Source organism: Hypomesus transpacificus, unplaced genomic scaffold, assembly GCF_021917145.1.
Source record: "Hypomesus transpacificus isolate Combined female unplaced genomic scaffold, fHypTra1 scaffold_234, whole genome shotgun sequence".
Lineage (NCBI taxonomy): Eukaryota > Metazoa > Chordata > Actinopteri > Osmeriformes > Osmeridae > Hypomesus > Hypomesus transpacificus.
In genome coordinates this window covers 143,279-165,773 of record NW_025813768.1, presented here as the reverse complement: position 1 = coordinate 165,773, position 22,495 = coordinate 143,279, and the positions used below count along the sequence as shown (strand labels likewise).

Here is a 22,495-nt window from a genome sequence, read left to right as displayed (position 1 = left end):
GAGTTAGTGTTACCGCCTAGCGGTGGTTACCCATGCACTGTTTTCCTGATTGCTACGTGATCCAGGTCACGACCCCTCCACCATCAGCCTTTACACCAACCACAGCCAGCTCATATATAAATGCTTGATAGCATCGTAGCATAAACACAACCGTCTCCACCCAATGAAGGCACCTTACACAGTGCGCTCACATCACGTACCATCCATCTGAACGCTACTGTACGCAGACGCACGTATGTCAATAACTCGACCAGTGTCGTCAGGTCCGACCCGCCGGCGTTGCCATGAGCTCGGCGAGCTATCAGCAGGCAAACACGGCCCGGGGCTGAAGAGGCCGTGTCAACACGGGGCCCCTGATAAGGAGCAGCCGCCAGCCGGCCTCCCCTTGATCTGGATGGAAATAGCCTCAGGTCAGAGGGGGGGGTGAGCTTACACACACACCACCACAGGACAAGGCGTGATGTCACAGATCAGTCCGCACTGAACCCAGTGGGTCACAAAGGGGCAAAGTACCGTGCATTGGAGAAAACCATATGTGGTCCCTTACAATCCTCCCCACCCCCCCCACCCACCTCTACACCCCCACCCCCCCCCCCCCCCCCACCCCCCCAGCAGCAGCTGAAACCAAATACCTCATTCTGCATCTTTAGAAATCTCTCCCAGAGTTAGGTCCGCTTCATCGGTTGTGTCACGCACACCCGTGCGGTGACAGCGCCCCCCTGTGGAGGGCTCAGAAGCTGTGTGTTCCTCACCTGTAGGTGGTGTTGGGCACGTAGACGTCTCTGGCTGGGAACTCCAGGATCTCCCTGGTGGGGCGCACCCTGCTGTCTGGGTACGGCTTCACCTGCTGCAGGTCAGGGGTCAGGCAGTAGTGAGGGTTCTCTGGAGCTGGGGAGATGTCGATCTTCAGCTGGGCTGTGGAGAGAACCGGAGGAAGGGGATTTACCAGGATGACACGTTCACTCAAGACCCCGTGAGACACTTACCTGCAGGTAGGCAGGTGAGACTTACCTGCAGGTAGGCAGGTGAGAGACTTACCTGTGATGGGCCTCAGTCTCCTCAGAACGGACGACGGTCTCCTCATGTCAGCCAGGAACTTGTACAGGTCCTCATCGCTCAGCCTGTCTCCCTCCTACACACACACACACACACACCGGAACAGAGGCGCAGCTTAGCCGATGAACTGTGGTGTGTCAAGGTGTGAGCTGTGCAGGGAGGGTTGAAGTGTTGAAGGGTTGAGGTGGTTTAAGGGGTGCCTTCAGGGCAGTTCTTGTCACCTGCTTGAAGAAGTTGGTGACGGTGAGAGTGGCGGGTCTGAAGCTGGTTAGGCTGCACGACTCGTCTCCGCTGGCCGTCCTCTCCAGGGAGCGCCGGCCCACAATGCTCGAGTTCCTCCTCTCCGACCACGAGCCCTTCCTCTCTGAGAGGTCAAGGGGGGCGTACCCAGAGTTCAAAACAACAGATACCACAAGGTCAAAGGTCATTGTTTACCAGGAGGAGGGGGGGGGAGTCACATGAACATGCACATCTCCCTGATATTTCCAAAACAATGGATCCAGCCTCAGCCCCAGCCTCAGCCCCACCCTCAGCCCCAGCCCCAGCCTCAGCCCCAGCCTAGAGGAGGGTAGGTCAGACCTGAGAGCCCCACATCCAGCTCCGTGTCTCTCTCCAGGCTGCCGGCACTGTTGACGATGTTCATCAGGTGGATGGCGGTCCAGGCGAAAGGCATGCGGTATTTCCCCAGACGCTGGCAGAACTGCTCCGACTGTCCCCGCAGCTTCTCCAGCTTCTCCTTGTTCTGAGGGGGTTCAGGAGGACACGCATCAACCCTAACATTCCACTTCCTCTCTCACAAGTCAAGGTCACGGTAGACTCTGTACCTTGGCTGCGTCCGACTCCTTGAAGACCATGTAGGGCTCTGCACACTCTCCGATGTCCCCCTGCTGTAGCACCTTCTCCAGCTGGACACCACAGACCACAGGGGAGGAACAACATCAGGGGGCCAGATGGCTGAGCGGTTAGGGAATCGGGCTATTACTCAGAAGGTTGCCGGTTCGAAATGACGTTGTGTCCTTGGGCAAGGCACCTCACTCTACTTGCCTCGGGGGAATGTCCCTGTACTTACTGTAGGTCGCTCTGGATAAGAGCGTCTGCTAAATGACTAAATGTAAATAAGCAGAGAACCCTCAAGAGACGCAGCCATGGACACGAACGACACAATCCCCTCTCCCGCATGACGGCAGGGGAGGGGCGGCTGCACGCCTCACCTGGATGACGAGGAACACGTCCTGCGACGGGTAGGTGATGGAGAAGATGGCGGAGCGCGCCAGGGTGGAGATGGCGGCCGTCTGGACGTGGGGACGCAGCATGGACTTGGTCTGCTCAGAGTTCAGGTCGAAGAAGAAGTTCTCTGAGATCTGCCGGAGAGTTGGGCCACACAGGAGAAGCATGAGAGAGATGGTGACTGGTGAATATCCACTCCGATAGGAAGCTTTATTTAACCTTGGCCCTTAGGTGACACATATTTCACAGTTTGTTTGTCAAATGACAACCCCTGACTAAGCCTGTGATGAAAAGCCTACTTCACTGTCAAAAAGCACAAGGGTGTGCATGAAACAGACGAGTATGCTCAATCACAAGGACAGTTTTTAACGGTCACTGCTACCCTCTAGTGTTCGTCAGACAAAATTAGGACTGTAGAGTTTCAGGGGGTGTTGAGGGGGTCCAATTGCACCAGCGTCACAGTATAATTCAGGTCCAGTCGGGATAGGATTACAGGACAAGTACATAAAGTGCTTTTATTGTGCACTCATCTAATTCACGTCGGCATCACAAACAATTTTACTGATTTTTCTGAATGAAAGGGCAACTCAGGGCCCAGTGGCATTGAATACAGTTTTACCTTTTTCTTTTCCTTGACATCGTACATGGCCAGACTGGCAAAGATGGGCTCGATTTCAATCTCAAACCTTCAAGGGGGAAAAACGAAGGGGTCAGCAAAATAAGAAAAGGAAAAGTCAACAAAACAAAAAGGGGGGGGGGGGGTGTAGAAAGGGAGAGGGCGCTGTTATGGAGCGAGTTCCAAATAAATATAGCTAGTTTCGTTAGCTGCCAGGCTAAATGACCTGGCATTATACTCAAAGCAATGCAACAACCTTGTCACTTCCTAGCCTTCTAATTAGTACATTCTGAAGCCATGCTAAAAGGTTTGTCGCGTAGTTGTCTATCATGTATATCAAAAATATTCAATTGGAATGTTTGAATAATATATTTGCGACGTCACGCTGTAGCGCCCACATAACATTTACATTACATATATTCATAATGTGACGCTGTCCTGCACTTACTTCAAAGACAAGCACTTGACGAGTAGCCTCTGGCCAAAGTGTTCTTTTGGGACGTCGGGAACACAGTGGCGTTCAATCGGTTCATCCTGAACATGATGACGAAGAATAGTGTTTAGTCCATCTCTTCATGGACGGAGTACAGGGGAACACGCATCGAAAACATTGGATTACCTAGACACTTCTCTGTCTGAGGGACATGGGAGACTGTTTGAAAGGCTACGTGTAAATCGTCTCCGAGAGAGGATATTCTACAAAACTGGATTCTTTGTGATTTAACGATGCTCTTTTGAATGCGTGTTTGGGATGATAACAGTGTTAACGGTAGTTACCTCGTCCAGGGCCGGGTGCAGAGCAAACAGCTCGCGGTGGCGCTGGGCTTTGCGCTGCTCCTCGTTGTGGCGGTCGATCTCCTCGTTGGGGGAGCGGTCGAGGAGATGGGGCAGGAGGCCGTCTGGTAGAGAGTTCTTCAGGTCGAAGATGCTGCACGCCCAGCTGCCCCGCGGGGTGTCATCGATGGACATGGATCTCCTCTTCAGGTCATCCTGGGACACACACACACACAAATACAAGTTTGAGACCTAAGTTCCTGAAAGCTATCCAGGTTCTTGGAAGCCTTAACAGAACAGTGTGCTGGTAGTGTTAGAGTTACCTGGTCGTCCTGGTAGGCACTACTGTCTGGCATCTCATCCGCCTCAAACACCTGCTTAGGAAGCCCTTTCTGCCTCTCCTTCTGCTTGTCCAAGGCGTTGGGGTTGAAGCCAGTGCCCAGCTTGTGGTACCTGTTGACGCAAAGACAGGCAGTAGGCCGTAATGGTGGAACAGTTCAGCTAAAAAATGTCCAGGTTGTAACAAAAAGCTACTTTGCATGCACTGTCCCCTCCGGTCGCCTTATCAGCTACGCGATGAAGGCAAATCCATTTTTACAGCAACACTTTGTTGTGGTACAGGCTGGTTGGTTAACTTTCCGAGTATCAGTTTGTTACAGGAGGAAGTCTTACTTTCTGTTGACGATGGCCCAGTCCTCAGTGTAGGACCTGACACAGTCTCTGACATGAGCATCGGTGTCTCTGCAGGAGAGACAAGCGTTACACCATCACCAGTCCACAGCCATGACACCCAACACCGCCGTCCAATCAATTATCAGTTCAGTTCGGTTTATTGATTTCCCATGGGCCCATTTGGTTTCAGCATTACAAGTATATAAACACAACAATCAAACTATCCAGACAGCCCAAACAAACATGGAAAACTCCTCTAAAGAAATTGTATTTATTCCTACTAACATTCTCTAGAATTTAAAAGCTTTACAGTCGAGGTGATAAATGATCTAAACCGATTTGTTTTGTTCACAGGAGTTCTAAAACTAAAAACCAGAGAGGAGGAGGTTAATGCTAAACCTGCAGAACAGCCTCAAGCTGAGATCTACAGCAGCAGGCTGATTGGGACTCTCTCTCCAATCAGCTAGAGGGGCAGGCTGACTGATGGTAATGTGATCCAAGCCCAATGCTTATTTGCTTTATTCATCATTGGGGGGAATTTATTAGTGTAATCAGGTTACAGGAGGATAAGAGGACACGTTCAGTTAGCCCAGGCTTTGATTGGGTTAGACCTAATGTGCTACACGGGTGGTTTGCACTGAAACTTCCCCAGGCGACATGCTAGGGCTGAGGCCTCTCTCTGGCTGGCTGAGGTAGGTCTGTCCTCAGGGACTCCTATGTCCAAGGAGGTTCGGCAGGTTCTCTAGAAAAGGGTTCCGCCCTCCTCCCTTCCCCTGGTGACCGTGCACCGTGTCTGGTGGAACACTCACCCCTCCTCAGGAACAGGCTGACCCACGGTGCGACACTCCCTGGGGGTGTAGAGAACCTCAATGTCGTCGAGGGGGAACTCGATCAGGTCGTGCAGGGGGCCTGACTCGATGATGGGGGGGTGGGTGAGGAGGTACTCCTCAAAGTCCACTGGCTCCACCGCCTCTGTGAGAGGAACCTACACAGAGAGAGAGAAATAGAAAGAGACAGAGACAGAGACAGAGAGACAGAGAGACAGAGAGAGAGAGAGAGAGAGAGAGAGACAGAGACAGAGAGAGAGAGAGAGAGAGAGAGAGAGAGAGAGAGAGAGAGAGAGAGAGAGAGAGAGAGAGAGAAACATTTTATAGAACAAAAATAAAATAACAAACCACCTGTCAACTTCTCCAGCTGAATTTCTAAATATATAATTTAAAAAAAAACATCTTATATCTCATAGGTGCTTTGAAGACACCCAAACTGGAGTTGTGAGTTTTGGCACAGCAGCACATCCACTCATTGTTTTACACGCTTAAGCCCGGCTCAGAAATGATGAACCCAAGGGGTGTTATTTCTCTACACTAAAAGCGTGTTTGGTGGGGAGTAAATCTGGAACAAACGCAATTCAGTCACACTTTAATTAACAGCTGGCTTCAGCCTAATTAAGAGGGATATTTGCATATTTGGCCTTGCGGTGGGGACAGCGTTAGGGTAATGTGTTGGCACCGGGACGTTAAAACCAAATAGTCTTCCCAGACAAACATAACTAAGAGTTAAATAGGGGTGTCACCCACAATGAGGTGGGAAATGAGGTTAAAATGGACTGCATTACTACATACAGCGCTTTTCTATGGAAGAAAATCAGTGACAATGTTAAGATACATTTGAAATAATTTTTTAGATCCAAAAATTCAAGGTTCAGAAATTCAAGTTGTCTAGTAAAAGTCAGATCCCCAAAATAAAAATGTATAAAATTAAAGCTTCAGAGATTCAAATAGAACAAAATTCAGGCTGCTGAATTTCTGAAGCAGCCTTTTGGTGGTGTTAAAATGTATATATTAAATTAAGTATTAATTTAGTCATTTAGCAGACGCTCTTACAATGCCTCCTCTTCAATGCCTTTTAAAATTCAAAACATTGTCACGGACTTGCTTCCAAACTTTTCTACCTTAGCAGCACTCAAAGAAACTCGTAGGGAGTCAGATGGCTGAGCGGTGAGGGAGTCAGGCTAGTAATCAGAGGGTTGCTGGATCGACTCCCTGCCAAATGATGTTGTGTCCCTGGGCAAGGCATGTCCCTGTTCCTACTGTATGTCGCTCTGGTTAAGAGCGTCTGCTAAATGACAAAATGTAACGTAAAGAGCTTTTCTTTTCTTTGGCCTCATTCACACACTGACAGAGACAAGGTTAAAGGTCAGCCTACACGCGCCGACCCTCCCTCTCGCCGAACACTCCGAGTACTCACGGTGTTGCTGGCGGCCACGCCCACGTTGAGGTTCTTGAGCAGTTGCGGGGAGCCCACATACTGGCCGGCGATCTGCTTCCGCACCTCTGCTGCCACGGTCCTGCAGAGAGACGAGGAGACAGCGGGAGTTAGCGTCACCGACGTTGTCGCGCCGTTTGTCAGTCCTCCGAATCTTTCCCTACACTGGTACTCGAACTGACTCGCAAGCACAACTCCCTGCCTGCTACGCCGGCGAAGAGCTAGGTGGCTTTTCGCTAGCCGAGCAAGCTTTTCGCTGACGCGGGTGGACTGCATTTATACCTGAGAGAGTTCAACTAATTCACATAGGTTACACTAGGCTACACACATCAACATACACATAGGGTCATTCATGGTGTTCCACACATTGTTTAGACATAATTTTCTACAGAAGAGACAACATTTATTCTAGTGGATGGTTTAGGGATTACAGAAATAAGACCTTGTGGTAGTAAATCTCGCCAAGTCCTTATTCGTGTTCGATAAACAGGGCCTTAGATTACACATTGTGGCCCTTCGAGTCGTATCTCACCCGCTGGGGTTTGTAAAGAGGGCGATGCAGAGAAGACCAGAATATATGGCTAAACAGCCAAGGCCAGTTGCCTCGACTGCAGTGGTTACTCTTTTGGAGTGACACGGCCGTGGAAGAGAGCAGCATTTCTGTTGTATTTCCAAACATTAGTGTTATGGCTACTATGGCCAAGGGGTCTCCCTTGCCTGGCTTCTGTCCGGCCTTCATGCCCATGTATAACACAGCCGTATATCACACCAAAGAGATGGTGGTGGTGGGTGGGGGGGGGGGGGGGAGACAGAGAGAGCTAATAAAAAGCCACTGGACCTCAGTCATCACAAACAGCTTGGTCTGCAACTGCTGCCACAGAGTCCCCTTTAAATCATTGCCGACATCAAAAACACTTCTCTGTTTTGCCTTGAAGGAAGCTGCTACGCAGCAGTAACCAGGTGAAGCGCTAAGGGGAGGGGGGGGGGGGGGGGGCGGCATCGCTGATACGAAGCAAAGACGGTCACAGCGACACGCCGTCAGGGTTAGAAGGGTCAACAACATCCCTATCTGTACCAATCAAGGGAATTGAGAAGCGTTCCAGATTGTTTGCCTACTCTGGACAACCCCTGACATAGCTCCAGGGGCTGTGTGTTGCCTTCCCCGGGAGGATAAGCCAATAGACAGAGGCAGTGAACCATCAACACATTCCACAGTCCTCTCCGCAGCCTCAGTCCAGACCTTTATTTAGCTCCGTCACAACTCAGGAGGGACAAGTTGATTAACCAAACAGACTCCTTGTTTTCCATCCTGAGGGCAGATTGGCTACAAACACTGGCGAAGCTTTCAAAGCTAAGTATGATGATCTGGAGAGAACAAATATAATTTTGCTTACTCGTGTGGCTCAAATGTATAGGCTGCCAAATAGTATGACCGACATGAGCAAGACAAACCCCTTAACAGTTCTGTGTCTTGTAATTCAAATATGCACAGACTGAGTTGGCATTTAAAGAGAAGACGGAGTAAACAATATGCTTTCTGTTTGGGAAAGGCCAACTCCTTACTGAACCAAGGACAGTCAAGCTGGCACCAACCACCAAAGGGGGGGGAACGTTTTTAAAAGTTTCAAAGTCTCTCTCCCTGTGCAATGCCAATACTCGTATGTGCCACTGTAACACCACACAAATATGACAAATCATCTCACGTTATCCATCAGGCGAGACATAACGTAGACATCTGCCTGGTTTCCCCAAAACTTCAGATGAACCCCCCCCCCTAACTGTATTCGGAGGTGAAGTGGTGCTTCCCTCAACTAGCAACGAGGTCTGAAGTTAAACTCACGCACCATAAACTGTGCGTGTGTGTGACAGCATAGTAAAACTATTCGTCCTGTTTATTTGACACTGTCTACTTGTGTGGGAATACATAACCCAGTTCACCCCGAAGTTAATCAAATAGTGCCGTGTAATCCCTTTTTCATGTGACCCAATTTACCAACTCATATTGTTTAGCCATCTAACCATTTAAAGCACATCAGGATTAGACAATGCCTATTGTTTTTCCCTATTATGGATTTATGTGATGAGAATGCATTCAGAAAACGTTTGGCTAGAAAGATTAGAGAATTTGGATGAGATGGAAAATCTCCAGCACCGTTGTACAGCTGGACTGACGTTTTGCTCTCGTGTCAACCTCAGTATAAACAACGGTGACAAACAGTCAATTTGAGACATCCAGCCGTATAATTTAACTGTCTAGCCTCACACATTAAAGCCCCTCTACCCAATAACCGCGATTGACTACTGCAGCTCGCTCAGAAGAGCAAAGGTTTATTTCATATAGTCGCGTGATAAAAACACATGATAACACATGCAATCGAATAACAGACATACAAAACAAGTAGAAAACGTTACTCTCGCTGGGCGGGTCTGGTGTTGGGGCATCTTTGATCTGCCTTGCGAGCTAGCTACAGATGCTAGCTCGCTGGGTCTCTTTGGAAGATGGTAACGAAACGAACCCCCAGATATAATAAAGCTTTGAAACACACAACCATGAACATACTCCCATGCAGATTAAATATGGAGTAACGACTTTACCTGCTAATTTTCTGGGCGAAGGCGCGGCGTTCAGCCATAGTTATGGCCGCTGATGAGCTCGGAGTCAGATTCCCAGTCAGACTTTCCACACTCGGCTGCCTGGTCGCCTCACTACGCGTGGAAAGGGAGAATGGAATTGTTACCGTAAGTAACCTAATAGTGCCCGAACACACCCAAGTGTATACACGGACAGAGGCAGAGAAACAGTTAACATGAATGGAGATAGATATATAAATACATACATAAACAGAGATTAACCCAAGTATGTTTATTCGCCTTTAGTTGTATGTGCATACGTTCATTTACAATGATACATTTCAAATGATAAAACGTGTAAACTCAATATATAAAGAGAAGTCTCTTCCATATTCATAATCTATCCATTTTAATGTTTTAATTGTGAAAGCATTCAAGGAGTATAAAATTAATGTTAACAGAGGCAGACTGCAGAGAATGCAAGTCCATCAAATTAAAGGGCAGCCTCGCGATGCAACGGATGGAACGTCATCCAAATATGACGCAAACACCGCGAGAGTCTCGTGCCTGTCTTTAATTAAAAAAAAAAAGTATAATAGCTTCCTCTAAAATGTGAACAGCTAGCTAACTTGGCAAGTCAGGCTACAAAGTAAGTACATTTAAGTGACATAAGTTTGGTTTGAGGTTCAAGGTTCAAGGCAAACCAAAGACCTGTTTATGAAGAGCTGAAATCTTTTGTCAGCTCGGCACTTCAGGGTTAGCAAGACGTCGCGTTAGCTAACGCTAGCTAACTGATTAACCTACACACATTCAGACAGGAGGTTGTAATACTGTCACCGCAGTCTTAGACCGCAATTTGACTGGAGATAGAGGCTTATAATAAGCTAGGCAAATGGGAGACTTTTGTCAACTATATTAGCTGAAGTAAAATAGGTCGTCATTGCCTTTTTAGTTCTGGTTCCAGTAACGAGAGCGAGAAAAAATTGTCACAGCAATCAGTAGTCTGCAAAACAACTGGTATTGTACAGTAGTAGTAGAAGGTACTTAATTGATCGGTAAAAAAAAGGTACAATCCATAATATCTGTGTGTGAATTGTGCAGGACACGCTGGGATGGGTTCCATTCCCCTGTGGTCAAAATGGAAAACAAAGGCACCGACGAGATGGAGAAATTGAAAACAAAGTTCATGTCAGCGTGGCATAATGTGAAGTACAGTAAGTGCATGAAATGACCCCGTCAGGCTTCCTAACACAGGCAGAGGCACGTCCTCTATACTCTTATCTTTATATTTGTGCTTTATTCTCCACAGTCCTGGCTGGAACGAGTTACGGTTCATATTGTGTATGTAGATATATATAAAAAAAAACACATAAACAAAACAAGCATTGCCAGTCTTCTGCTCCTGTCAAGATTTGTTTCGCCGATTTTGTCACCAAGCACGTGACACAGCTGATAATCGTCAGAATACAAGGTTGTCTTATTAAAAACAGTCATTACCAACTCAGGCTTTCAAGTGCATGGTATAATCTGCTCAACAAGGACGTCTTTCCAGGCCTCCGTTTGAATAGCCTATGTGCCAATCTGTGTGAATGATCTAGCAGCCTGTGTCCATGTTGTGGGGGACACGTCTGTGACTAACTGTTTCAAATGTTGATTTTAAGGTTGGGCCTTGAAGACAAAGACTACATTCAGCAGGAATTCCCCAGTGTTTCTACTGGGAAAATGTTATCATTTCAAGAATGAAGGTAACCACTAGGAGTGTCTCCTAAAAACACAGACATTCTCCATCACAAGGGTTAAACGGATATGATTTACCAACAGACAGGGTGCAACATTTTTCCACCTTCCAAGACGGCTAGTGAATGGTCAAATTTGACCAGATTACTGATTTGGCTCTGTGGGTGACTCAAATCTACGAGCCGCTTGCTTATTTTACCAGCATTTGTCTGGTGGATAGTGCTAGTTCAGTGGTTCCCAACCCTGGTCCTTGGGACCCCCTGTCCTGCATGTTTTAGATGTTTCCCTGCTCCAACACACCTGATTCTAATGAATGGGTCGTTATCCAGCTCTGCAGAAGCCTTTTAATGACCATTCATTAGAATCAGGTGTGTTGGAGCAGGGAAACATCTAAAACATGCAGGACAGGGGGTCCCAAGGACCAGGGTTGGGAACCACTGTGCTAGTTAGTTGTGTGCCCTGCCACCAGGGTCAGGGTTATTGTGATGACCAGCGCCCTCCTGTGTTCCCCAGAGAAGGACGGCCGCACGGATGACGGTTGGGCGGCGCCTGAAGAGGACCTCGTCATGGGGAACGTGGAGGCCTTCCGCAGGGACTTTGGGTCCCGCCTTTGGCTGACTTACCGGGAGGACTTCCCAGCCCTCCCTGGCTCCTCCCTGACATCTGACTGCGGCTGGGGCTGCATGATCCGAGCAGGGCAGATGATGCTGGCCCAGGCCCTGGTTCTACACTTCCTCGGGAGAGGTCAGTGGAACCACAACTAAGGCTGGGGAGGGTTCCTGTGGAAGGAACGTGTTTTTGGAATGTGGGAACAGATGCTCCCAGATGTTCCCATGAGTCATGTCTCTTGTTTTAAACTCTCGGGGTCGAGGGCAAACGGATATCTGTGTGATTCACGCACGGCTAAGGATGATGGGGTTAGGGGGTTTCCCCCCAATGATTCTCAAACTGAAACTGAACATTTTGGTCCTTGTATTTGAGTTATTCAAAAACTCAGCATCTGAGTCTCATACCGTGTAAGATGAGTCTAACCACACCTAAAAACCTCTTGATTCGGCCCACACAATGAATGCATGAGTTTTATGCAGTAATTTAGAAAACAATATTCAAGCACTAACTTGTTCTTCCATCCAATCTGAAATGTGTCATTAAAGAAATTTCTCTATAAAATTACTAACGGCCTCTTAAAGATATTTATTGATCAATTTCACTTTGATTCAGTTCGCAAGGTCATTTTGTTCAAGCTTTTTAGTCTAGTCAGGTGCCTTTTATGGTCTTGGCCCCTCCCACTATCACCAGTCAGGGGTCCCCTCTGTTTGTGGGAGTCAAATACTATAAAAGTGAAATACTGGACACTACTACTCTATAATTGGACTTTTACACGATAGGATCTCCCTGTTCTTTGATTTAAACTCAAGCTTGGCTCGTTTCCATACAGATGAAGATTTAAGACTTCACTTCTCAAGTAGACTGTCTTTGTTCTAAGGGACGACGCTGTCTGAGCATGCTCAGATCCGACGCAAGCTAAATGACTGAACTAGTCATATCATGACTCCTTCCTTGTGTTCCGCAGACTGGAGGTGGTCGGAAGCGTTGACCCTGCAGCCACTGGACACAGAAACAAGAACCACCAGTGCAGCAAAGCGTCTAGTGGCCTCCTTGGAAGCCTCTCTCCAGGGTGAGCGGACCCCAGGCCCCAAGCCCCGGCTCCAGGCCCCGGGCGGGGCTGAGGAGGCAGACATCCATCTCAGGGAGGTGTACCACCGCACCCTGGTGAGCTGGTTCGGGGATGTCCCTGACGCCCAGCTGGGGTTGCACAGGCTGGTGAGGCTGGGCCTGGGGCTGGGGAGGCAGGCTGGGGACTGGTATGGCCCTGCCGCGGTAGCACACATCCTCAGGTTGGTCTGGAGCCGTGCGGAAGAACGTGTCTCAATCGCTGGGTTTCTGAGTGGGGGATGTCAGGAGGTTAAGACTGTACGTTTCTCATTGTCTCTCTCTCTTTTTTATCCCTGTTTTGTGCTGTAACTCAGGAAAGCTGTAGAGGAGGCCACAGATCCTGGGCTGGCAGGGATAACCACTTACGTGGCACAGGACGGCACAGGTATGAAAGATGAGCTTCTTCATGGCAGAGTTGGGCTCAGCGCCCAGTTTGACCCCTCGTCACAAACAGGAAGAGAGAGAGAGTTACAGAGGGTGGAGAAGAGAAGGAGAGGCAGAAGTGCAAAGCTCCACCAGTACTTCCATCTTGAATCGAGTATCAAATATGTTATCTTGAAAGTAGAGAGCCCCTAAATAATATACAGTGTAAGGTGCTCGTACAGAGATCACCAAGTGACCTGATGATCCTGCAGAGTCCCCGGTCACACACAGAAAGTCATCCGGTCTAGGAGGGAAGCCAGTGAGATAAGTCTGAGCTCTGCGGTGTTTCTCCTGCTCCCAGTGTACAGTGCTGATGTCCTGGACAGCCACAAGGTCCCTGGTCCACAGCACGCCCTCACCAACAGCCGAGCCGTCATCCTCCTCATCCCCGTCCGTCTGGGAGGGGAGAACACCAACCCAGAGTACTTCAACTTTGTCAAGGTGAGCAGGAGAGGAATCGCACGCCCTTCTCCTGGGTCAGGGTCAGAGCTGGACTGATGACGACCCAGATACAGACTGCTTGTGTTTCTGTGAGATTGTAATGTTGCTAACAAACAGAGAACCTCAGATTTTTTACGGGTTTTTCGTCGAATGAAGGAAAACAACAGACGTGTGTGTGTGTGTCCCAGGGCATCCTGAGTCTGGAATACTGCATTGGCATCATCGGGGGCAAGCCCAAACAAGCCTGCTGCATTGTGGGATTTCAAGGTTAGCGTCCACCCCACCAATCAGGGAGGGAGACGAGGGAAGGGGGAGATGACTTTGCATAATGTCCCCTCTGTATGAAAAGCCAAAGTAAGTTAATGCATTCCTGTTTAGCGAGTGGAGAAGAGTGGGGTGAAACAGGACTTATTTTATTTTCTCTGACCCATCAAAGCCCGGCTCATTCATCACGGGTAAACCTCCCAAGTTGGGGCTGTAATTGATTTCCATAGGAGGCTCGCATAAATGTAATCTGTGCCCCCAAAGTGAGCTACTCTTCATCACCTTCAGCAGCCAAGAGGAACCTTCAGTTGTACATCTTGGCAGTCAATATTTACGCATTTACATTTTACCAATTTGAAATACGGCGAGGGATGATGTCTAAATGACAAGCAATACATCCTGCCAGGGCAGACCGCCAGGGCAGCCCGCCAGCACGCATTCATCACATGCAAATGGACCAATATAATTGTGTGTTTGTAAAAGTAATTCCCCCGCACGAAAATTTAATGACAGTCCTCTTTGTGCAGCGTGTAAAAAATGCGCTCGTAACCTAACTGCATTTGATTATGCAGAATTTAATCCTCCCAGGTAGATATTAAAAAGCCGGAATCTTCCAGGAGGCATATTTGACTGTGAAAAGCCCAACAGTATCACTTGCGGATGACTTTGAGCTGTTCTGCATAGAAATTGGAGGGTAAGCCGCTGGTAATAATCGGATGTTTCTTTGAATAACTTGTCTTTTGTTTTGTCCTTCCAGATGACAGTCTGATTTACATGGACCCTCATTACTGCCAGTGTTTTGTGGACGTCAGCACCAGCCCTTTCCCTGTTCAGGTAACCACACAGAGCTCATGCTCAGCTCCAGTAATGGGGATTTAATAGTTTCTGTTAGTACTTAAGGGTATGAATCTCAAAGCAGGCTCTCCACTCAATTACTGAGTCCCTGCCTCTGATTTATTTGGTGTTCAGATGCGGGGGGGGGGCACAGAGGGGAATTATGGGAAGTTCAGGCTCAGACACTGGGGCTGATGTGGAGCCTGAATATTTCAGGACGCTCAAACGTGACAGAAGCGGGAAAACATCGATCACACCACGTTTTATTCCCCCTTTCCGACAACAGACAAACCAGGAAGGGCTTTTCACAAAAGCGTTTTAGTAAACCTCAAAACGATCATTCCACCCGCAAAAAAACCCCCCACTTGTGACGTCTTAACGTCGGCGGTTGGTCTACATATTTGAAGGCGGTTTCTCCACAGTCTTTTCATTGCCCGTCGCCAAAGAAGATGCCTTTCAGCAAGATGGATCCCAGCTGCACGCTTGGGTTCTACTCCCGCAGTATCCACGACTACGAGAGGATCAGCCAAGAGCTTGCCAAGGTGAGCACACACACACACAGCATTCTGTATACGTCCTGAACGCTCCTCGTATGCACAGTGAAGTCACAGGACCTAGTCCTTAGTGTCCTCCTGAATAAATACATTTGGAGTCCCACATGAAGTCCTGGGGTTGGCCAGTAGGTGGCCCCATTTAGCTGTAAATGAGTGCAGGTTGACGACACAAGTTTAGTTTCGCCCGTCTGAAACGGCCTTTACTGCTGTCAGCCTCATGTGCACCTGAGCCTTCTGCATCACCCCACGGTCACACATCTTAGGCCTGAATGTACCTGGGGGCAGGGGTCAGAGGTCAGGGGTCAGAGGTCAGAGCTCCAGCTCATATCCTGTGTGTGTTCCAGGTGCTGAAGCCGTCAGCAAGAGAGAGGTACCCAGCGTTCACCTTCATGCCGGGCCACGGGAGAGACTATGACCTCTCTGCAGCTGTGACCCCACAGAAGAGAGAGTGGCCCTTCATCCAGGACACCAAGAGAGCCACGGCCACCGCCGGAGACTTTGTTCTTCTGTGACGGACGGCGCAGAGGTCAAAGGTCACTGCCAAGGACCTCTGGTTTCCAGAAGGATCGGATGAAAAGGTCACTTTGCCAAACTGCAGGACTGATCCAGTCGCTCCTTATATCCTGCGTTACTGATCTGAATAACACTTACCCAACAACAACACTGTCGTCTGTTTAGGTCTTTTTTTGTTCCCCCGATCATGACTACCCACAATAGATGATGCCAACTCTTTAAACACACATGTGGTTGCTTGTGACATCCCCTCTTTGGTGGATTGGGACCACACAAGACACGGGTGAGTGTTTGTGTGGTGTGTTTAAACTGTTGTACTGGCAGATTGTAAATTAAATTATACCATGCATCACTATGTGCAATACAGATTACGACAATACGGTGCCTTTAACGTATTGGTAAAGTAAAACCCAAGCCAGATTGAACATGTTTGCCTTCATATAAACTCTCTGCTGCTCCACGGTGACAGAAGACTGAAGACTTGTGACTCCCTATGAGCCTTTGATACACTGAGTGTTAGTGGATAGATATACTCACCTATAGGATGACCAGATGACTGGCTTCACTCAGTGTTAGTTCCTGACACCTGAGTCAGGAACGCTGGGATGAGGTCGTACGACTTCTCACCTCAAGGTTTTACCCCACACACAGATGCATTTTCAAACGCTGTTTTAGATGGTACTCTGTCCTGTTGGTTTAAATAGTTTAATTCTGTTCTGATTCATTTCAAATAGTTTTGTTGGGAGCTAAGTTCAACCACACAGTAAAATGTTTTTATCACTAAAGCACTCTAGTTTACAAAACGGTGCACCTACACACACAGGCTGCGGTAAAAATAACAGAATTTATGAAGTTGCAAAAAATGTGATTTACAATTGTTAACTGGTTCATGACCAACTCTGGTCTGTCAATGCACTAAATTCCACTTGTTGCCAAATGTATTAAATGTAAATCTTCTTAATGCAAGTGATTGATTCTCCCACTGCTGTGCAGCAAAGTTGAGTAAAGTTATTAAACCTTTAAATGTCCCTGGACTAATTCAGGCGCCTTTATTGTTCACAATGTTGGAGATGACTGGTTAGAAAAGAAAAACACAAAACAACATGTTTGTCTCTCCAGCGCAAGCATCAGAGATGTGTTGAAACGCATTCAGTCCTATCTTTCCCAGTCAAAAGTAACAGATTAAAACTAATCGTACGTGCTATCCACCTCACAGCCCGTTAAACAGAGTGGTGAGAGAGGAGACCCTTTGACCCACTGAGGCCCACTCGCAACACACCCCACAGCATCTCTGCATGTGGAGCACTGTTGCCATGGTTAATCTCTGTCGCTACAAGCTTCAAGCAACACTGGGCTGTTTTCATGAACAAATACAAATTCTTGTGTTATGAGGCCCTGCCAAGATCTGGTGTGGGGGGGGGAGGATGGACAGGGAGGAAGAACCACTGGTCTGTTTTCATCCTCCTCACTGACAACATGAAGGACCTGCAGCACCGCATAAAGGAAGCATTTACACACTTGTGTCCGATCACTGGATCCATACAGGGCTGTTTTTAGAGGACAGCCGTGTGTGTGTGTGTGTGTGTATGAGGGGGCGGGTGTGTACAGAGAGCAGGAATATCAAGTATGCAGCAATGTGCTGGCATTCTGGTGCTTTGGAAGATGGGTTGCTGGGGAAAGTTTGGGGCGGATGGATGGATGGATGGAATGGGGGTGTTAGGGGGACTGTCAGGCCTTGACATGAAAGAGCGTTTGTCCTGGGGGGCCCTAGTCTCTGTGTGTGGCTCCTGTGTTCGCCATGTATTTACAGGGATGCATGAATATTTGATTAATGAGTCATGGGCTTGGGGGAAATGCAATAAGTGGCTAGAGGCTGAATAAAGCTACACACACACACACACACATACACACACACACACACACACTAACCCCCACTCCGAACCATGCCCTCCTGTTTAACACAGCTGCCAGTAGTGTCATTGGCATTTTAGATTCCTAAAAATCTAATCTGCGCAGCCGAGCAAATTCCTCAGATGAAAGAGAATCCTTGAGGCATCCTTCTGTCCCTTGGACGGGGGGCTGAGGGACGGGGGGGCTGGGAGACGCTGAATAAAGACTTCAGTTTGGTGTCATTCACCGGAGGAAATGGCAAGTGTCACACAGCCCTTGGGCAGTGCTGGATCAACAGGAACAGGACTGGAATGAAGAAGGACTTTTCTGGGATCAACATGCAAGTTCTTGGACTGCAGCTGTGATGGGCCCTGTGCATGCGTGTGTGTGTTTGTGTGTGTGTGTGTGCACCCTCCACCGTCCCAGTACAGTCCCCTGCGTGTCGACCTCTCACACTTTCCACTTCATTTCACCAGGTTCAAGCTTTAAGAACCTTTCGCTTAAGCGTAATTACAATGGCTGCATTCTCAGAGGCAGCTCTTCATTAGACTAATGGTGATATGGTTCTCCATGAGAACTGGGTTCCCAGAATCCCCTCCAGGCTAAAGAAGGGACGAGATGAACGAAGCGGGGTGGTGGTGGTGGGGGGGGGCGACGTCCACAGGAATGAAATCTGCTCTAACTGGACATAGAGACACCTGGCACTGCATACAGTATCCTGCAGTGTTAGTCTGAATGCGTGGCTGTGTGCAGATTTGGAAGTGGGTGAGATGTCCATTCACGAAATGAGGCGCGTGTGTCGTGAATGTGTGTAGCTGTAGATAGATATAGGGTGTGCACATGTGAGTGTAAAGCTATGGCCATGGCTCAGGTATCTATCCCACCCACCCCCGCCCTCACGCCAGGTGCATCAGTGCTAGATTTACACCCCCAGACCCCCCCTACCCCTCCCCACTCCTCCTCCCTGCCGCTTCTTCCAGTCCTCAGGCATGCCGTGCATCTCCAAGCAGGTACCACGCTTTGAAATCCCATCTCCGTACCAGGAGTCCACAGGGCTAAATATATATCTGCTCGCGGCCGGCGGAGCGTAAATACCTTTCCGTCCGCGTCCACGCTTTGTGTCTCGCACCCTGTCCCCTTCACCGCTGCGCCGCACGGCTCCCGTGTCACTATGTGGGGGGGGCTGTGACAGTCACGCCTCAGCGATCCGTCAAGCTCAGAGAGCCAGCTAAATACGGCCTAACTCTGAAACAAGCTTTCCAGTCAGAAAAGTTAGCGGCTGGGTTTAGTGGCGTTCCCCGGCTAGGCGGCGCAAACTCACCCGTCTGAGGTTTGAGGCAGGGACTAGGAAGAGCGGGGCTATCTGGTGTCGGCTAACCTCCTTGCCTGGCTGTGACAACAAGGAGGACACTGGAGTTAACATTTAGATAACGGATGTGTGTGGGGTTTTCCATTTCCCTTGGCGGTGACAGGGAGTCTGGACCGGGCCGGGAGCGATCCGGCGTCTCCGGGGTGATGTGGAGGAACACCCAAATTCCTCATTCCCCTCTCCTCTCAGGCATGGTCGGTCCTCTGTCAGTTTGTACTAAACAGAAGCTTCCGGAGTGGGCGAACACGCATGAAGGCAGGGAGCGGAGCTGTCGGCTCGGTTCTCCAGCAGTCTGGGGTTGAGAGGTGTGGCAAATGTGTGTGTGTGTTTGTCTGTTTGTGTGTGTGTGTGTGTTTGTGCGTGTGTTCCAGGCATACGGCCCCCCCCCACCTGTCTGGTCCCACCTCGCTCCTTGTCGTGTTGAAGCATCAGTCTTTGCCTTACCTGAGATTGGACCTGCTTTCCCAGACCTGCTCTCCATGAAACTACAGAATGCCCATTATGTATGCTGTATGTGTGTGTGTGTGTGTGTGTGTGTGTGTGTGGTATGTCTCTGCGAGAGTAAGTGTGTGTGTGTGTCTGTGTCTGTGCGTGTGTGCATACTCATCTCATCTCCATGTAAAACTGCTCATTCTGCAGGCTCTGCTCTATTACCACTCAGCCACAGTAAAACCCAGGGTAATTAAAGGGGATCTGGACATAATTGCCACCGTGAATCAACTTAATCAGCACCTGCATTAAAGATTCTACCTGATGGTGTAATCTCACCTTTTTAATACTCCAGAAATTACAATTATAAAAAATTATACGCCCGATAATCATTTGGTTTTCGAAACACTTTTGCAACGAGCGGACCATCGTCCAAGGCAAACGTGTTTAAGACGGGCGGTGGGGGGGGGGGGGGGGGGGGGGGGGGGGGGGAGGATGTACCGTCGGGGAGCGAGCAAGGTAGGCTGTGGCTCGGTCAGGTCGGTGTGCATCCGCCCAGAGAATTAGAGCCAAAGACTTGATCATCACTGTGCAGGATTTAGCACCTGGCTGACATGTAAACCTGCCAGACAGAGAGAGGTTAGAGTGGTGACAGAGCAACACCTGGAGTGAAAACACCAGGGTGTCAGGCAGGGTAAGGCTCTGTAAAACAACACAACAGCCATCGCAAAAACACCAGTACTGCACAACCACCATCATGGCTCCAATCATGAATAAATTAACACGGCCATTACTCTGAAGGCTGAGCCAACGCTCTGTTGAAATATAGGTCTTCTCAACACATATACCTACTATACTAAAAAAGAACATTTAACATGATTCAGTGGCTTGTGTGAACGCATTAATTTTCAGTACTAAAAATATATTTTTAAGCAGGTTTCAGGCTGTACTTTTTCTTGTGGTGCATAATGGATTCATCCAATCCATTATGACTGGAGAAAGAGAGAGAAAGAGAGAGAGAGATTGAGAGAAAGGGATAGAAAGAGGGAGAGAGAAAGAAAGATGGAAAGAAAGGGAGAGAGAAAAATAGAGGGAGAGAGAGAGACAAAGATAGAAAGATTGAAAGACAAAGATAGAAAGAGAGAGAGATAGAAAGATAGAGTCTACAGACATTCGTCGTTGTTCTTCTTTTAAATGAAGTTTTAATAAAGCACAATGAAGAGTGTCCTAGGTGAGTCATCAGACCTGGTCTCTCCCCTCCTGGTTCAGACTCCCACTGCTTAGTTACCATAACATGTGTCAGTCACACCCCGCCGTCCCAACGGAAACCGCCGGACACAGGCGACGTCTGAGCCGATCCCCCAGCTCAGTGTACTGTTGACTATCTCTCCACCCGATTGACACGGAAGGTCACCGCTGGCAGTGACGAGCGAATCAGAGAGCTCACTGTCCCCCAGCTATCATCTGTCAGCAACAGAGAGAGAATATCTCTTTATGCGTCAGGAATATGTTAAAAGTCATAGGGGGGTGAGGTGAGGGGGTGTGTGGGTGACATTAATATAATCTGTCCGGGGTGATTGGCGCTGGCGAGGGCCTGAGCCCTCCACCCTGTATGAAAGAGTAAGGAGGATTTAATGTAACAGTGCTTATGAATACACTTATATATTCATTTGAGCGATAAACGACAGCCCCCGACTCTGCAGAGAAAAACAAACTGCCTCGCTTCCGGCGGCCATTTTAATTAAATGCCACGGACTGTCAAATTTATCGATCCTTTCCCTTGACATGAGACCTGAAGGGTGTCTGGTGTCATTTCCATCTTTTTACTGGCCCTCTCTCTCTAATGGGAGGTGAGGGCATGGCTGGGGGGGTGGGGTGGTGTAGGGTGGAGAGGTGGGGTGGAGGGATGGGGTGGAAGGGTGGGGTCAGGTGGAGGGTTGGGCTGGGGTGAAGTGGTGGGGTGGTGTAGGGTGGAGAGGTGGGGTGGAGGGGTAGGGTGGAGGGGTAGGGTGGAGGGGGTGGAGGGGTGGGGAGATGCGTGGGGTAGGGTGGAGGGGGTGGTGTGGGGTGGAGGGATGGGGAGGGTTGGGGTGGAGGCGTGGGGTAGGGTGGAGGGGGTGGGTGGTGTAGGGTGGAGGGGTGGGGTGGAGGTAGAAGCCAGCCTGGCTACATACGGAGATCTGGCTCAAGATGTGAAGAGGGAGACTATGACCTGAGGCAGTGTGGTACTCAACATCCCTAAACCTCCACCCCCTTCACCCCACCCCTCCTCCCCCACCCCCACCCCCCTCTCTCCAGCTCAGAGCTGTGTACAGATGGGCCTCTGACAGGCCTACAGCTGTTCTCCTAATTGTTCATTAAGTGTTCTATTGATTCCCTGATTCCAGACTACATGTGTCTTTCAGGCGCTGCTCACGTGTGACGTGGCAGGCGCACACACACTCACACACACTCACACACACTCACACACACTCACACACACACTCCCATGCGTAGATGACAGGGCCGGCTGATGCCGAGAATGCGATCTGCCAGTTCCAATCCAGGGCCCCTCTCTCTGAGGGCTGGGCCGGGCCGGGGAGCCCCCCACCACCACCCTGGTATTTTCTAAACTTTTGGCATCAATCAATTAAAGTGCCGGCAGCAGCATGGAAAAATGTTTAATTCTTGTTAAGCATAGCAGGCCCAGATTGCACCTGGCTGATAAGGGAGGCTTGTGTGAGTCTATTAGATCCTGATACACTCACTGATTACTGGCCTAGCACTGTGTGGAGCATAGGCTCACTGGGGAACGAGGGAGACGAGAGAGAGAGACAGAGAGAGAGAGATAGAGAGGAAGGGGGGAGGGAGGGAAAAGAAAGGGGAAGGGGGGGAGATAGATAGAGAGAGAGGATGGAGGGAGAGAGAGTAGCAGGGTGAAAAAGGGTGCATTCATTCAGCTGTTGGCGTTGTCTTGAAGCGATTTTTTTGCAGGTGAGATCATCTTCAATTGTGGGTTATGGCATTCAGGGCGAGACACTCCACAACTGATCCAGATTTAATCTGCAGACAGGCAGATAAAACACCGGTGGAGCTGGGGCCTTCGGCCATAAATCTCCTCTCTAACAAATAGACAAAGATAAAACTGTAAAAGTTATTTAAATT

The 22,495-nt window shown here is 49.0% G+C and overlaps 2 protein-coding genes across 3 annotated transcripts in view; one reads left to right on the top strand and one right to left on the bottom strand.

The window, feature by feature from the left end:
• dock7 (dedicator of cytokinesis 7) overlaps nucleotides 1–9,316 on the bottom strand; it is a 44,249-nt gene extending 34,933 nt beyond the window's left edge. The window contains 14 exon segments of the mRNA XM_047014285.1: nucleotides 753–915; nucleotides 1,039–1,132; nucleotides 1,278–1,420; nucleotides 1,636–1,798; nucleotides 1,881–1,961; nucleotides 2,268–2,417; nucleotides 2,903–2,969; nucleotides 3,348–3,433; nucleotides 3,677–3,889; nucleotides 3,997–4,126; nucleotides 4,346–4,414; nucleotides 5,155–5,330; nucleotides 6,593–6,692; nucleotides 9,206–9,316. Of these exon segments, the coding sequence (XP_046870241.1) occupies nucleotides 753–915; nucleotides 1,039–1,132; nucleotides 1,278–1,420; nucleotides 1,636–1,798; nucleotides 1,881–1,961; nucleotides 2,268–2,417; nucleotides 2,903–2,969; nucleotides 3,348–3,433; nucleotides 3,677–3,889; nucleotides 3,997–4,126; nucleotides 4,346–4,414; nucleotides 5,155–5,330; nucleotides 6,593–6,692; nucleotides 9,206–9,243 (1,673 nt within the window). The 5' untranslated portion in view covers nucleotides 9,244–9,316.
• Nucleotides 9,317–9,724: 408 nt separating this feature from the next.
• atg4c (autophagy related 4C, cysteine peptidase) lies at nucleotides 9,725–16,025 on the top strand. Of its 2 annotated transcripts, XM_047014282.1 has the most exons (11): nucleotides 9,725–9,830; nucleotides 10,283–10,395; nucleotides 10,843–10,926; nucleotides 11,432–11,662; nucleotides 12,492–12,816; nucleotides 12,949–13,019; nucleotides 13,359–13,498; nucleotides 13,687–13,765; nucleotides 14,520–14,596; nucleotides 15,019–15,138; nucleotides 15,495–16,025. In XM_047014282.1, exons 2-11 carry the CDS (start codon nucleotides 10,320–10,322, stop codon nucleotides 15,660–15,662), a joined length of 1,371 nt encoding a protein of 456 aa, XP_046870238.1. In that variant the 5' UTR covers nucleotides 9,725–9,830; nucleotides 10,283–10,319; the 3' UTR covers nucleotides 15,663–16,025. The 2 variants fall into 2 exon arrangements, with proteins under 2 accessions (XP_046870238.1, XP_046870239.1); XM_047014283.1 differs by lacking the exon at nucleotides 15,495–16,025 and having other exon boundaries at nucleotides 14,883–15,111.
• The last annotated feature ends 6,470 nt before the right edge of the window (nucleotides 16,026–22,495 follow it).

What these genes read in the sequence shown, in the direction of transcription:
- atg4c (XM_047014282.1), top strand. Translation starts at nt 10,320, where the DNA reads ATGGAAAACAAAGGCACCGACGAGATGGAGAAATTGAAAACAAAGTTC. An exon ending in CTGCATTGTGGGATTTCAAG is followed by an intron (nt 13,766 to 14,519) that starts GTTAGCGTCCAC and finishes TTGTCCTTCCAG; the next exon opens with ATGACAGTCTGATTTACATG. An exon ending in TCAGCCAAGAGCTTGCCAAG is followed by an intron (nt 15,139 to 15,494) that starts GTGAGCACACAC and finishes TGTGTGTTCCAG; the next exon opens with GTGCTGAAGCCGTCAGCAAG.